This window comes from Macaca thibetana, chromosome 1 (genome assembly GCF_024542745.1).
Source record: "Macaca thibetana thibetana isolate TM-01 chromosome 1, ASM2454274v1, whole genome shotgun sequence".
In the NCBI taxonomy this organism is placed as follows: Eukaryota; Metazoa; Chordata; class Mammalia; order Primates; family Cercopithecidae; genus Macaca; species Macaca thibetana.
Genome location: NC_065578.1, coordinates 126,243,945 through 126,257,887, shown reverse-complemented (window position 1 = coordinate 126,257,887; position 13,943 = coordinate 126,243,945). Strand labels below are relative to the sequence as shown.

General features: G+C 57.1%; 4 protein-coding genes across 9 annotated transcripts in view; 1 reads left to right on the top strand and 3 right to left on the bottom strand.

The window, feature by feature from the left end:
- Positions 1-13,943, top strand: part of S100A16 (S100 calcium binding protein A16) — a 193,344-nt gene that overhangs the window by 17,671 nt on the left and 161,730 nt on the right. The window lies entirely within an intron of this gene.
- The window catches only part of RPS27 (ribosomal protein S27), a 234,813-nt gene that overhangs the window by 209,610 nt on the left and 11,260 nt on the right, over positions 1-13,943 (bottom strand). The window lies entirely within an intron of this gene.
- SLC27A3 (solute carrier family 27 member 3) lies at positions 4,151-9,485 on the bottom strand. Of its 3 annotated transcripts, none has more exons than XM_050753231.1 (10): positions 8,187-9,485; positions 7,624-7,833; positions 7,106-7,264; positions 6,443-6,567; positions 5,965-6,159; positions 5,767-5,857; positions 5,437-5,635; positions 5,101-5,198; positions 4,839-4,969; positions 4,151-4,481 (listed from the first exon to the last, which is right to left on the bottom strand). In XM_050753231.1, exons 1-10 carry the CDS (start codon positions 8,902-8,904, stop codon positions 4,305-4,307), a joined length of 2,103 nt encoding a protein of 700 aa, XP_050609188.1. In that variant the 5' UTR covers positions 8,905-9,485; the 3' UTR covers positions 4,151-4,304. The 3 variants fall into 3 exon arrangements, with proteins under 3 accessions (XP_050609188.1, XP_050609190.1, XP_050609191.1); XM_050753233.1 differs by having other exon boundaries at positions 5,965-6,060; XM_050753234.1 differs by lacking the exon at positions 4,151-4,481 and having other exon boundaries at positions 4,886-4,969; positions 5,051-5,198.
- INTS3 (integrator complex subunit 3) overlaps positions 10,293-13,943 on the bottom strand; it is a 48,390-nt gene continuing 44,739 nt past the window's right edge. For 2 of the 4 annotated variants that reach the window (XM_050752595.1, XM_050752616.1), the window contains 6 exons: positions 13,637-13,685; positions 12,384-12,551; positions 11,930-12,030; positions 11,659-11,731; positions 11,292-11,448; positions 10,293-11,180 (listed from right to left, as the gene is read on the bottom strand). In XM_050752595.1, the coding sequence (XP_050608552.1) occupies positions 11,103-11,180; positions 11,292-11,448; positions 11,659-11,731; positions 11,930-12,030; positions 12,384-12,551; positions 13,637-13,685 (626 nt within the window). In that variant the 3' untranslated portion in view covers positions 10,293-11,102. Of the gene's footprint in view, positions 11,181-11,291; positions 11,449-11,658; positions 12,031-12,383; positions 12,552-13,636; positions 13,686-13,943 lie in introns of all 4 variants that reach the window. The other 2 variants (XM_050752584.1, XM_050752605.1) reach the window with 1 other exon arrangement.

Sequence of the window (13,943 nt, the reverse complement as noted above, 5' to 3'; positions counted from 1 at the left end):
AACTGCTAATGAGTAGGGATTTCCTTGTGAGGTGACAAAAATGTTCTAAATTAGGTGGTGGCCGTTGATGCACAACTTTGTGAATATACTAAAAACACTAAATTTTACACTTTAAACGGGTGAGTTTTAAAGAGGCTCTGGGAGGACAGCTCCAGGTACTCCGGCCTCTCCCCTCCATTTGTCTTTTTGGCTGGAAGCGAGGAGCTGCTGGTACAGTCCTAAGAATGGCTCCGCCCTCCTTCCCAGCCTGCCCCGCCCCTCTCGCGCGTCGGACGGGCGCCGATTTGCGCTTGCGCAGCGAGGCCGGGTTTACGTAGGCGCGAAGCGCCGTCCTGCAGGAGCCCACCTGGCGGAGGCCGCCCCGGAGTAGGCTGGCCGGGTGCGCCTGACGCCTTTCCGTCCCGAGCAGCGCCCTTAGATGGGTTTTTTTGCCAAGCCCCACGGGGCTTCTCCGGGCGTTGCGCGCGAGGGGCCTCCCGACTCTTCCTGCCCTGCCATCTCCCCGCTTGTGGGGTCGCGCACGGCCGCTCTGGGTGTCTCCCGGCTCGCTGGTTTCCTTCCACTTCCCCTTCCCGGGGCTCACGGAAGCAGCGGCAGCCCAGGGGCGCAGGAGGGATGGGGCCGACAGAGGCGCCGGCAAACTCTTTCCGTGTAGGGCCGCACGAGAAGTATTTTCTGCTTTGCAGGCCATCGGGTCTCATAAACACTCGGCCCTGCTGTTGTGGCAGGAGAGCTGACATTGACAATCATAAGGAACGAGCGCGGCTGTGTGCCAGCAGAACTATTTATGGACACTGAAATTTGAACCCGTGTAATTTTTACATGTTATGAAATAGTCTTTTGTTTTTTTTTTTCAACCACCTAAAAATATAAAAAACAATTTTAGTGTGCTGTATGTAACAAAAACAGGCAGCATCGTTTGCTGCCTTTGAGGCAGGTTTGGGAAGGGAGCCCCTTTACCCCCAGGGAAGATTCCGCAGACACAAGGCTGAGAGTATTGCTATGCTTCGAGAACTGGGTTCTCTGCGTCCACCATCCTCCTCTATCCAACCTGCTGAGAAAGGGCACTCACCACCTGAGGGCCACCCTAGTTCATCTGTTTTTTGTTTTTGAGACAGGGTCTCACTCTATTGCCTAGTCTGTATTGCAGTGGTGCAATCTCGGCCTCCTGGGCACAAGCGATCTTCCCACCTCAGCCCTCCAAGTAGCTGGGACTGCAGGTATGCACCACCACGCCCGGCTAATTTTTGTTTTTTGTAAAGATGGGGTTTCGCCATGTTGCCCAGGCTGGTCCCGAACTCCTGGGCTCAAGCCATCCTCCCATCTCAGCCTCCCAAAGTGCTGGGATTACAGGCGTGAGCCACCGCGCCTGGCCACTGGTTCATCTTTGCAAACTATCTCATGATCTCATTTAATTTTATTTCAATCAACTTTTTGTAGGGCAACTTAATTTTTTTTTTTTTGAGACAGGGTCTCACTCTGTTGCCCACGCTGTAGTGCAGTTAGCACCATCACTGCTCATTGCAGCCCCGACCTCCCAGACTCAAGGGATCTTCCCACCTCAGCATCACCCCTCTGCCCTGGTAGCTGGGACTGTAGATGCACACTACCATGCCTGGCTGTGTTGCCCAGGCTGGTCTCAAACCCAGTTCTTTTATAATTTATTTTATTTTTAATTATAGCAAACAGAAAACCTGATGCTTTTGAATTAAAAGTCGGCCTTCTTACAGCTTTCCATTTCTTTCTTTCTTTTTTTTTTTTTTTGAGACGGAGTCTCGCTCTGTACCCCAGGCTGGAGTGCAGTGGCACGATCTTGGCTCACTGCAAGCTCCACCTCCCAGGTTCATGCCATTCTCCTGCCTCAGCCTCCCGAGTAGTTGGGACTATAGGCGCCCGCCACCACGCCCAGCTAATTTTTTTGTATTTTTATAGAGATGGGGTTTCACCGTGTTAGCCAGGATGGTCTCGATCTCCTGACCTCCCAGGCTGATCCGCCCTCACTGCAAGCTCGGCCTCCGAAAGTGCTGGGATTATGGGACGGGGTGAGCCACCGCGCCCGGCGCAGCTTTCCATTTCTATCACTAGTTGCAGCCTCTGTGACAAAGCTGGTTCAAAGAGCCGAGCCATGAGCTCAGCATAGGAGTGGAAGACAGAACTCTGTCCCAGCGACTGGCTCAGCCCAGTTTGCCAGAATCCCCTTCCTCCCAGCTGACCTTGCTAAAGTGCAGATACTCAAGAGCAGGGGTGACACAGGTGCAACTGACATGCTTCACTTGGCATTTGTGGGTTTGCAGAGTGAAGTGTGGGGTCAGGATTTAGGCCAGCACCGTTCAGTAGAAATATAACCTGAACCACATGTGTAATTCTTTTTTTTTTTTTTTTTTTTTTTTTTGAGACGGAGTCTCACTCTGTCGCCCAGGCTGGAGTGCAGTGGCGCGATCTCGGCTCACTGCAAGCTCTGCCTCCCGGGTTCACGCCATTCTCCTGCCTCAGCCTCCCGAGTAGCTGGGACTACAGGCGCCCACAACCGCGCCCGGCTAATTTTTTGTATTTTTAGTAGAGACGGAGTTTCACCGTGGTCTCGATCTCCTGACCTTGTGATCCGCCCGCCTCGGCCTCCCAAAGTGCTGGGATTACAGGCGTGAGCCACCGCGCCCGGCCCACATGTGTAATTCTACATTTTCTAGTAGCTACACTTTAAAAAGCAAAAATAGGCTGGGCGCAGTGGCTCACACCTGTAATCCCAGTACTTTGTGAGGCCGAGGTGGGCAGGTCATGAGGTCAGGAGTTCGAGACCAGCCTGGCCAACACGGTGAAACCTAGTCTCTACTAAAGATAGAAAAAAAAATTAGCCGGGTGTGGTGGCGTGCACCTGTAATCCCAGCTACTCAGGAGGCTGAGGCAGGAGAACTGCTTGAACCCGGGAGGTGGAGGTTGCAGGGGGCGAGATCGCACCATTGCACTCTAGCCTGGGCTACAGGGCGAGACTCCATTTCTGAGTTAAGGTGTGGGAGAGCAGCTGCAGGAGATGCCCCACTGCGAGCCAACAGGCTGCCTACCTACCCTACCCCCAGGCACACCCTAACTATTGTACTCCTCCTGGGGCAGATTGGAGAGGTGCTCAGAATGAGCTAAATCCCACATTTATTGGTCTGTGCGTGAAGATGTCCCCGGCACCTCAGCATGTGCCTTACCTAGTCTGTCAGTGAGGCTGCACTGGGCTTGCAATGTGGAAGGGGGCAAGTTGTAAAGTTTTGGAACAGGAGGGCTGGCAATAGAGACCCAAGTGTGCCAGTAGGGCATGTCCCCTGACCTCTCATGTTGGGCAGAGGGGCTAGAAGGGGAAAGGCAAAGTAGCAGAAAATTTCAAGGACCCACAGCTCAAAACAGAGGGGACCGTAGTTCCTAGGAGAAGCAGGAGCTTCATCATTTCAAGCTTTTAGAAGATGAACTTTCTGGACACCTCATTTGGGGGTCGAGAGGCCTTTTTCCTTTTGATTCTCACCATCCCTCCTGCCACCACATGCACTCTGAGCCTCACTCCATGGAGGGGCTTCCGTCAAACTCTCCTGCAGTATCTGAGGGTCTCCCCTGGGAACTGCTCCTTCTGGGAATGTCTGACAGTCACCAGGTAGGAGTAGGGACATCTGGAGGCAAGGGCACCCCACTCTTCCCCCTCAAAGATTGGCTTCTCAGAGACAGCTGCGAGGCAGAGGGGTATCTTGAGCATCCTTGCCCCCACAGTCAAACACTTGTTTGGACTGGTTAAGACTCTTCCTCAGGCCCGGCCTACCTGATTCTCGGGGAGCAGTTTGGGCTGGCTGTGGGGGGCAGCGTTTCTGTGTGCCTCTGTCCACCTCTGCCCTTTGAGCCAACCCCTCGGGTCCTCCAGTTCCCAAGACAGAGCAGTGGGAGCCTGGCACTCGAAGAGTAAAACTGGAGTGAGCTACACAGGAACACAGACAAACATCAGTAACCAGAGGTTCTCCAAGGACAAGGGTCACACAGGATCTCCTGAGAGGAAAACACCAAGGTCCAAATATGGGACTCTGGCCCACAGCCAGTCAGGGCAGGAACGTGTGGCCTGTGGCTCCACGCCAGGAGAAAACTCTCGAGGAAAAAGCAGTTCCACAGAGAGATAGACACAGACTGTAGGTCAGAAAGACAGCTAGATCTGCTGTAGCCACATTTATTACAAAATAGTGACCGCAGTTCTGGTATAGCAAAGGTCCCTGACAGCCCAGCACCCCTGCAATGGCCCCCACCCCACAGAGTCCTCTCAGGTGCCTCAAGTGTGGAAGGTCTCAGATTCGAAGGTCCCCTGCCAGGAGGGCACCGTACCGGGTAGGTGTGAGGGGCAGGTAGGCACCTGCAGCCTGGTCCAGAACGTACAGTGGGTCGGACAGGGTGCTGGGGTCGAAGCCCTCCTCTGCCATCCGCACTTTCTGCTGTTTGAAGGTCTCTGTGGTGGCCAAAGACTCCTGGGGACAGGAGGAAGGGTCAGAGGAGTTGGAGGGAAGGGGACTCTGCCCAGCTGGTTCAGGGGAGTTGCCTAAATTTTGTTAAGGAGCACGTCTGGGGAAAGGGAGTGCGAGGTCAAAGTTTAGGGGAGGAGGTGACAGGGAGGAGAAAGAGCCAGGCCAGAAGAAGGCAGGGATAAGGAAAGAAGTGGGGTGAAGGGCGTATGTCTCCGTGGTTTTTCTCTTCGTGGAGTGTATTACGTTGGGGGCCCCTTTGTAGAGTTTGGGAGCCATCAAACTCCCAAAGTTGATACATGGGGTGGATATGTGGAGTGAGGATATATGGGGTGAGGGGCTGCGGGGGGAGTGGCTGGTTACCTGGAGCCTGAGGAATCGGGGCCGGGCATAAGGTGGCAAGTTCTCAGACACGTGGGTGTAGAGCTGCATAAGGTCCAAAGAGTGGGGGGGACGCAGGACCAGGGCTGCCATTCCAGCCCTGCCTTCATGCCCTGATGGGTGTGGGAGACAGAGTAAGCCCCTCCATGGCTGACCACCATGAAGGCCTCGTGCTCCCTGCGCCCAGGTATTACCAATTCGGGGTGGTGGCTGGGTGCCTCCCCCACCTTCCATGCCTAGGCACCTGGCACAGTGACTCCATAGACGTTCACCTCCTGAAGAAAATCCAGGGCCTCAAAGACCTCTGCCACCTCGGTTGTGGCCACATTCTCCCCCTTCCACCTGTCAGAGAGCAGAGATCTGAAACTGGGAGTCAGGGGTCAGGGCCTCATGGGCTTGGTGGGGAGATGAGGTCAGAGGTCAGCGTGCCAGACTGTCACAGGGATGAGATGGTGAGATCTGAGAATGAGAGATTAGCTGAGGACCCGGGTTGAGGTGGCAGATCAGGGAGTTGAGGTTCAGAAGCTTTGGATCACAGAGATCAGATGTCCAGGATGAAGAACCAGTTATGGACAGATACCTGAAGGTGTCTCCAGTACGATCATGGAAGCGGAGAAAACCTTGGTCATCGCAGACCAGCAGGTCCCCAGTGTTGAAGAAAACATCCCCAGGCCGGAAGACATCCTTTAGCAACTTCCCCTGGGCCAGCTCTGGCCCACCAGCGTAGCCCAGGAATGGGGACTGCTGGCTTACCGGGGCCACCAGCAGCCCTGGCTCACCTGGCAGAGTCACCAGGGTCAGGAGTGCTGTCACCTTTCCCAGAGCCTCCTGCCCCCATCCACCCGTCTCCAATTCCAGTCCTCCTGTGCCAGCGTCAGCACCTCGCCCACCCCACCAGAACACCACCAACCTGGAGATGTGGCCACACAGTGCCCCCGGGGGTCCCGAATCGGCTCTCCTAAGGTGACATCATAGCGAATCAAGGAGAAGGGGAAGATATGCTGGGGAAAGGGAGACCCGGGTACTGAACCATTGCAGTCACATGAGCCCCCTCTCCTGCCAGCCCTCTGCTGTTCCACGGGTTCTCAGTTTCCTCTCTGCCCCTCACCTTGTAAAGCCAGGAAGCACGCCCCACAGCGCCCTGCTGTCCTGTGTAGTTGATGGTGGCCACGTTGCCCTCTGTCAGTCCATATGTCTCCAGCACCTGCAGGGGCCCAAAGCGCCGCACAAAACGCTCCCAGGTGTCTGGGCGCAGCCCGCTGCCCACTGCCAGCCGGACCTTATGGCCGTGTTCTGCCTTGCTCTGAGATGAGTGGGAGAGGGCCGGGGCTTCAGCACCAAGATGCCCGCTCCCCGCAGTGAATTCCTGTTCTCCATTCACCAGAACCCCCCCAGCACTGTGACCTCCTTCAGAGGCCGTAAGCGTCAGATGGCCTAGGCCATCTCCGGCTCCTTATCTTACACTGCGATTTCCTTCTTGTTGCTTCTCCCTCCAACTCCCTGTCTCAGTGTCTCCTGTCAACTGTCCCGTTCCCCGTGAGCTAGCCCTGTGTCAGCAGCTCTGCCCAGGATCTATGCCCACGCACCAGGGGCTGGTTGACAAGGTATCGACACAACTCCCCAATGTACTGGAACACGGTCACCCTGTGCTGCTGGCAATCTTCCCAGAACTGACCAGCCGAGAACCTGGACTTCAGCACCACTGTGGCCCCTGCCAGAAGTGGGAAGTGGGGAAGAAGGAAGCAGGTAAGATTAGGAGCAGGGTGGGGAGCCCGAGCCCCTCTTTCCAGACCCCAGCCTTCACTGTAGTCATTCCCTGGGAAGGGCCCACTGTGGGAGTCACACCGTCAGGAAGCTGTGCTGGCCCTCTTTCCCCTCCCCCGGCCCCTGTCCCCAGCCTTGGAAGAGGTGAATGCCCTTTCCCTACTTCCCAGCCCCAAAGATCCCATCCTCCACACTCTCACCTCCTTGTCTCTCTCTCCCTCTTCTCTATTTGCCTGTTCCTGGACTGACAGTCCTTCCCTGCCTTTGATCCTGCAGCCTGGAGTTATGTGGCTATATGGCCCCCCCTGCCCTGTTCCTCAGTCTGTAGGTCTAGGCAGGTAACATTGCCATTGTAGAGCTCCTGGTGAGTAGGGCTCTGCCCCATCCGTCCTCTAGATTATCTACCCTGGAGGACTCACACCACAGTAGGTGCTTAATAAATGTCTGCTGGACGAATTAATGATGGTGGGGTTGGGGAGACTGACCAATGCCCAAGCAGCCCACAACACCCAGCAGGGAGCCGGACATATGGTAGAGTGGGAGGGCGAGGTAGATCACATCTTCCTGGTGGACACCACACAGCTGGTAGAAGCCCTGGCATTGCAGGATCTTCAGATGACTGATCCGAGCAGCCTTGGGGAGGCCTGTGGGGTGGCAGTTGTGGGGCGATCAGGGGAAGGGTGGACTCCAAGCTCTACCTATCTGTTTGCACCCCCACTGGGTTTCCCACAGAAAGAGGCGGATGCAGGACGGAAGCTGAGGATGGAGACCAGGCTGTCCTGGAAATCTGGGTGGTCTGGGGGAGGTGGAGAAATGAGTAGGAGGTGAAGGGACTGGGGAGTGAAATGATGAAGAGAAAAAGGAAGTGCCAATGAAACCAGCATCCTGTCTGGGGGCTTTGAAGGAGTGGTCTGGGAGCTGAGGAGGTCCCAGTCTCTGTTCCCAGAACCCTGCCTTCCTCTGCCTTAGTTTCGGGGAGCTAAGTATGGTGCCCGGCTCTCACCCGTGGTGCCAGAGGTAAAGATGTACAGGCACGTGTCTGTTATGCTCTGGGGGGAAGAGAGGTATCCTGGCACTGGCCCATCCACTTCAGCGGACACTTCAGCCAGCAAATCGCTAATTCCAGCAGGGTGGGTTCCTGGGCCTGCAGCCCACAGGTGAAGCCCCATGCCTCTCAGGGCGGGCAGGTCCGGCTCCAGGGATTCCAGAAACTCTGGAAGGGTGGGAAAGCACAGCGCCGGGGCCCTGGCTCTACCTAGAAGAGCCTATGACCCATGTCCCCTCCCCATCCCAGCCCACACTGCTCTTGGGTGAGGGTGAAGGGTATGGACATTCCATCTTGGGTCTGAGGCCTGGAACTCGACTCCTTGGGGATACTTGGGGCACCAAAGATTCAGTCTCATCCCTTTGCAAACCCGGAGACTCCTAGCTCCACTCACTTTCGAACCCCAAGGGATAGTCGGCTTCTTCCCAGGCCCAAGGATGAATCCAAGCCCTTCTGCGGTCCCCGACACGCCCCCTTCTGTGGCTGGCCGCGCCTTAGTTAGTTCGGCGCTCCAGCCTTACCTGGCGCCAGCACCAGCGCGCGCGCGCCGCAGCTGCGGAGGCAGTGCAGCAGGGGGCCCCGGCGCAGGGCGGTGGGCACAAAGGCCGTGCGCAGGCCGGCCTTGGCCAGCCCGAACCAGAGCCACAGAAACTCCGGGCCGGCGGGGAGGAGCAGCGCCACGGTTGCTCCAGGTGCCAGAAGGGCGGCGGCTCCTCCACCTCTGGCCGCACCGTTCCCTCCAGCAAGCCCCGCGCCGCTTCCGGCCGCTGCATCTCCGGCGCCCGGCGCCGCTCGCTCGCCTTCTCCAGCGCTCCCCGCGCCACTGTCGCTGCCGCCGGGTCCCCCGTCCCAGCCTAGCGCACGTAGGAAGGCGCGTGCAGCCCTGTTACTCTCGCGCTCCGCCTCCGAGTAGCTAAAGCGCCGCGAGCCGTGAATGAGAAAGGTGTGCGCGGGGCGCTGCCGGGCTAGTTCCGCGAGGCGCCAGGCCAGGCTGCAGCCCCCCTCGGGACTTTCCGGGTCGGCGGCAGCCGCGGCCAGGGCGCGAGCTCGAAGAGCCCTTTTGCAGCGCAGGGCGCGCAGCGCGAAGGCCAAGTCCGCCGGGAGCCAGCGCAATTGCGGCCAGAGGTGTAGCTTCAGCAGCAGCAGCGGTAGCAACAGCAGCAGGGGCAGCAGCAGGAGGGCAGCCATGGAGCCCGCTTCTTCCGTCGGCACCGTCTGGTTCCAGCCGCTAGCAAACATCCCTGTTCCTCCCTCCCGAAAACCCAGGGCCTCTCGTTCTAGCTGAGACCTCTCCTTCCCGTGAGCGCGCCTGCGCTGGCACACGCCCCTTCCCACCCAAGCCCCCACCACTCCCCACGGGCGGAGAGCAGAAACCCGGGAGGAGTGCGGGTGTGGGGCGGCCCCGGACTCCCAGCCCTCCCCACAGCCTACGCTCCGCCCTAGGCGCGCTCCCTCCCGGACTGCTCGCGGCTCGCATCCTACCAGGTCCGGGGCGGTGCTCGCGCCTTCCCTCAATCCCAGGGTTATGTCTGTCTTCTAAGTTCTTTCTCGGCTTGGGCGGTTTAGGCATCTGGCTAAGCTCTAGAGTCCAGGCCTGACAGCCAGGGCTTTTGGATCGCAGTCCATCTTCCCCTCAATGTTTCTCATATTCCCGTGAAGGGAAGGTACCATTGCTCTCTCCCAAAAGAATGAAGAACTTGGCCCCTGGCCCATTTGGTTCTGCAAGTCCCAGCAGGATAGGCAGGCCCATCCCCTCCTGCCAGCCGCAACCCCAGGGGATGGGTGGGGGCTGAGAGTTAAAATAGGGGAAAGGTGGAAACCCAGACTGCCAGATTTCTGAGGGACCACGATAGAGGCCCCTCCCTTTGGGCAAGGGTACAATAATTGGGGCCAGTCAGCAAATGCTCTCCATTCTGGTTTTAATTGGGGCAGAGGAAACTGGGGAAGGAGAGAGGAAGGAAAAAGGCCTCTGGTGGTTTAGACTTTCAAAGGAAGGAACAGCAGTGATGAGAGAGGGGAGAACCTGGATTCTGTAAAAAGACAAATTTTCAGGGTGAAGAGGAGCAGCTCTGTGCAGTTCACCCAAACTTCACTCCTCAGTCCGCCTCCATTCTCCCTGGACAGCGGGGGAACAATAGCATAGCCAAAGAACTCTCCTCTGCTGGTTCACATGGCCCAGCAAAGTGGCCAGACTGTGGAAGGAAGAGCATCTCTATCCCTCCCTGATATCCGGACTTCATCTCCAGATACAGTTGTCCCTGGAGACCAAGCTGGAGTATCCCTCCCGTCAAGCAGGGAGTCCTCCGGCAGTTGTTGGTAGGCACACAGACTTCAACTGGAGGATGACAGACCTTTTGGAAGCCTCATTTCTTGAGAAATGAGAAAGGACAGGCCTCATCCTACAGGGGATGGTTCTGCATAGATAGGTCAGCGCCTGGCTCCCACCTCCAGTGGTAGCAGGAAGGATGGGTAGGGGCCAAAGCCAAGTCCCTTCTGCTCTAGGCAAAAGTGGGGGCAGAACAGGAAGGGAGAGGGGGTTGTTCTGAGGTTACAAGTAGCGATGCCAATCAAATCAAGACCAAGCTATACATGCACGGGCAAACGCCAGCAGACACTCCAGCACAAAAGACATTCTGGCTTGTTTTATTGTCATTTAAAAACAACTTTTAAGACACGATTATCTCTGCCAAAAACAAACAAACAAAAAAAACCCAAAAAACCCAGATTCAAGGAAATGGGATCATTTGACAGTTCTGTGAAACTTGCCTCTGGGACTCCCTGGACTCTGGTGTAGCTTGAGGTGCCAACCTCAGGCCAACCTAAGCCTCCAGGGCACACCACATGGGGCTGTGGCCACCCTTTCAGACTCCTTTCTGAATGCTTGCGGCATCTGCCCCATGATTAGGAATGGACACCCTGACCACGTCACAGATAGCCCATTTCACACTGGCATGTGGATAGTGACTATAAAACACCCCTTCAGAACAAACCAAGACCCGAAGGGGGAAGCGGGAAGGGACACCCACACACTGAGTCTCTGCTCTTATCCCAGCTTCTCTGGCCAGCTGCCCCTTTGTCATTTCCCTTCTTTGTTGCAATGGCTCCTTGGGAGACTGGGGGAGGAGACTGGGGAAGGGGCCTGGGGGCTGAGGACTTCCACTATGGCCTGATTTTACAGAGCCTCTGGCTTCAGTCAGATCCCAAATATCACTGGGAACAGCAGTGTGAGGGGCTGGAGGCCCCAGGAGGGAAGGGGCTAGGGGCTGCATGGCAGCTTCTCAAACTCAGCCAGAGGAGAAAGCTCCTCCTTCCACCGGGGGAGCTTGGGGATGCGGCAAGGGTGTTTCCCCTGCAATCTCCCCAGCCTCTATTAACCTTTGAATCACCAAGGAGGAGAAAGCAATCCAGCTGGGGTTGGGATGGGGAATTGCAGGGCCTCAGTCACTGTCAGAGCCCACTGCAGAGGACCCTTTTCGTTTCCGCTTGGTAGGCTTCGGTTTCGTGTCTTCCTCCTCCTGGAAGAGATGGGCGGGGAAATGGGAAGTTACCAGCCTGGGCAGCTGCTGGTGCTGACTCCACCTGCACCCAGTGCTCCTTTTCCCCCTGTGCACTGGCTGGGCTCTCACCGAAGCACTGCTGGAGCCTGACTCTTCTTCAGCATTGGGGGGCTGTGTGGCATTCTTACGACTTCGAGGGCTGGACAGAGCTGCTTTTCGCCGGCTCTTGGGTGGCTTGGTGGAAGAGTCCTCATATTCCTCCGCCAGGGAGAAGAGATCACTGAACCTAAGGAAAAGGAGCAGGAGCTCTGAGTGGGAGCCTGCTGCTCCTACGGCACCTCCCATCCTCTTCTCTGCCCCCAGGCCTAGGCCTCTTTTTCTTCAACCCTGGACCCTAAGGTCTTGCTGGCCATTACGTTTATGTCCCTAGCAGGCTTCCTCTCCCTTAGGCTTTTCCCCTACTACTTTCCAAGGCCCAAAGTGGCAGGAGCCTCACTTCATCTTGTGGGCTTCGTCACAGCTCGCCTGGACATGCTGCAGCGCCTGGAGAATTGGGGTCTGGCTAAAAACTAGAGGAAGAAAAGGGAGAGCAGGGAAGGAAAAACAATCAGATGTCTGGGAGCTTATTAAACAGCACCCAAAGGTTGTTTTATCCCCAGTGTGGGCTGTGGCCCCGAGTGTCCTGCCCCTGCCCCCAGCCTGGCTCCAGGCATAGTCTGGGCCAGGGCAGCACCGTCTACACTGGACGCCGAGGGTGGAAGCCATACAGTTCTGCTTGGTGTTGGTCAGGTTGAGCCGCAGGTTGTCCAAGTGCTCCAGGATCTGCTCCAGAGTCAGCTGGGCCAGCTTGCTGCTAGAGCTCCTCAGGCTGTGCAGGAATCACCAGAGCCAGAGTCTGAGTGCTGGAGGGTTCCAGAGTGCAAGACACCCTCCACCCGCCAGGGCCCCCTTAAGACAGAGGCAGCCTACATGGGGAGCAGAACAGGCAGGCTGGGAGGGCTGGGGTCAGGTGAGAAAGGTGTGCCTAGAGCAGGGGATCCTGGCCACAGGGGCACTGGAAGATGGGGAGAAGGGGCCACAGTGGTCTCGCATGCCATGTGGCTTCGGACCACTAGATGTCGCCCACAAACCAGGCTGGGACAGCACCAGCCCCCACCACCACCGGGCAGCAGTCACTGCAGACCGCCATGGTCTGGAGGGTAGACAGGGACCGTGTCCCACCTCTGTCTCTTGCGAGGCAGGCTGTTGTTCTTGATGAGCAGGGACTTGATGTGCTCGGCCAGCAGCTCGTCATGTTTCATGCACCAGTGCCGCAGGATGCTGGTGGTGAACTGGTCGTCAGGATGGCAGGGCCGGCTCAGCACCATCTTCACCATCTCCTCACTGGGCCTGGGGGAGGAAGGGGGCACTGGGTGCTGCTTGCACAGTGGCCACAGGGCATGCTGGGTCTCTCCCACTGATTTCCCAAACCCCGGCCTCCCTACCCACCCACCACTCTCACATCCCTCTCCCTCTTCTCCTTAGGCCAAGGAATGCCTGGTTTCATCCTCTGTGGAAGCCAGGAGAGGAGAAGTGAGATTCTTCACTTGCTGTAGTAGGAGAAGGTGTGTGCGTGTGTGTGTTGGGAAGGAGAACCCTCAGTTCTCCTCTTCCTCCCCTAGAATAGTCAGGGAGTGGGCCTGGGAGGCAGAAGCACAAGCATGTGACATGCAGATGCTCCCCTACCCCTTACCCTGCTAGAGCTGTGGGCCAACCTGGCTTCCAGCTGGAGGAAGAGGGCAGGAGAGGGTTGTGAAGCCACAGCCCCACACAGCCTCCAAGCTTCCCTCTTCCTCTAGGATACTCTGTACCATTTCTAGTCTCTCAGGCAAGGGAGCAGAAAGGGTGGAAGGAAGGCAGAAAGGTAGGAAGGATAAGATACACAGCTGCTGCCCCATTTATCGGGGGATGTTGCTAAAGCGGCTTTGCGGGAAGAGGGGGCTGCCACCTCCTCCCTCTCTGCCCCACCCTGTCAAGGCACAATGGGTCCAGCTGGCTCTGCTCTGCACAGGGTGAGGGAGAGGATGGTGCGTGACCCCTCTACCCTGACCCTCCCTCCTCTTGGATTAGCTGTGCAGTGGCTGCAGGAGCATGGGGTGTGGGGGCGGGGGTGGGGTGGTGGGGGTGGGGTGGGGGCGGGGAGCAGGAGCCACCAGGGATTAGAACTGCTGTGGCAGCAGGAAACAGGGATGTCCGGTCCCCACCTCCCCACCTCCGAGGGCAGCTCCTGGTGGGCAGGGGGGTAAAGTCGAGAGGAAGCCCAGATCCCAGGGGAGCTGCTCATTTGTAAGTCACGTTGGGGGAAGGGCAGAATAAGCAGATGTTAACGACAGGAAAAAATATGGCAATAAGGAGCAGGACAGAAGCCCTTTACACCACAGCAGCTCTTGGGATGTTAAAACTGAGGGCTAAAGAGCCCCAGAAGTGGAACTCACTTTTCTCTTCGGAGTTGAAGCAGTAGGCAGGACAGGGCCTCTGGGTGCTCTGTGAGGGAAGGGCAGAGGCTGTTGAGGGGAAGGTATGATTCCAGGATGGAATCTGGGGACCTCTCTCATCCCCCAACAGCCACTGGAGGGAATAAGGATAGTCTTTGATGAGGAGCCAGGAAGAATCCCCTACCCCACTCCTATCAGTCCCTGAGCCGCCTGAGCCCCAGCCCAGAGCCTGGCTCATGGTGGACCCACAGGACTCATCTAAAGAACAAAAGTGGCTGACAGGGAGCCTGCCCTTGTGCACTTTGGT

Bases quoted from the DNA above. Each gene is read 5' to 3' on its own strand.
- SLC27A3 (XM_050753231.1), bottom strand. From the start codon at position 8,904: ATGTTTGCTAGCGGCTGGAACCAGACGGTGCCGACGGAAGAAGCGGGC. The intron at 5,858-5,964 runs GTGAGGGGCAGA...CCCTTTCCCCAG, and splicing joins GTGCTTCCTGGCTTTACAAG to CATATCTTCCCCTTCTCCTT. The intron at 5,199-5,436 runs GTATCTGTCCAT...GCTCTCTGACAG, and splicing joins CGTACTGGAGACACCTTCAG to GTGGAAGGGGGAGAATGTGG.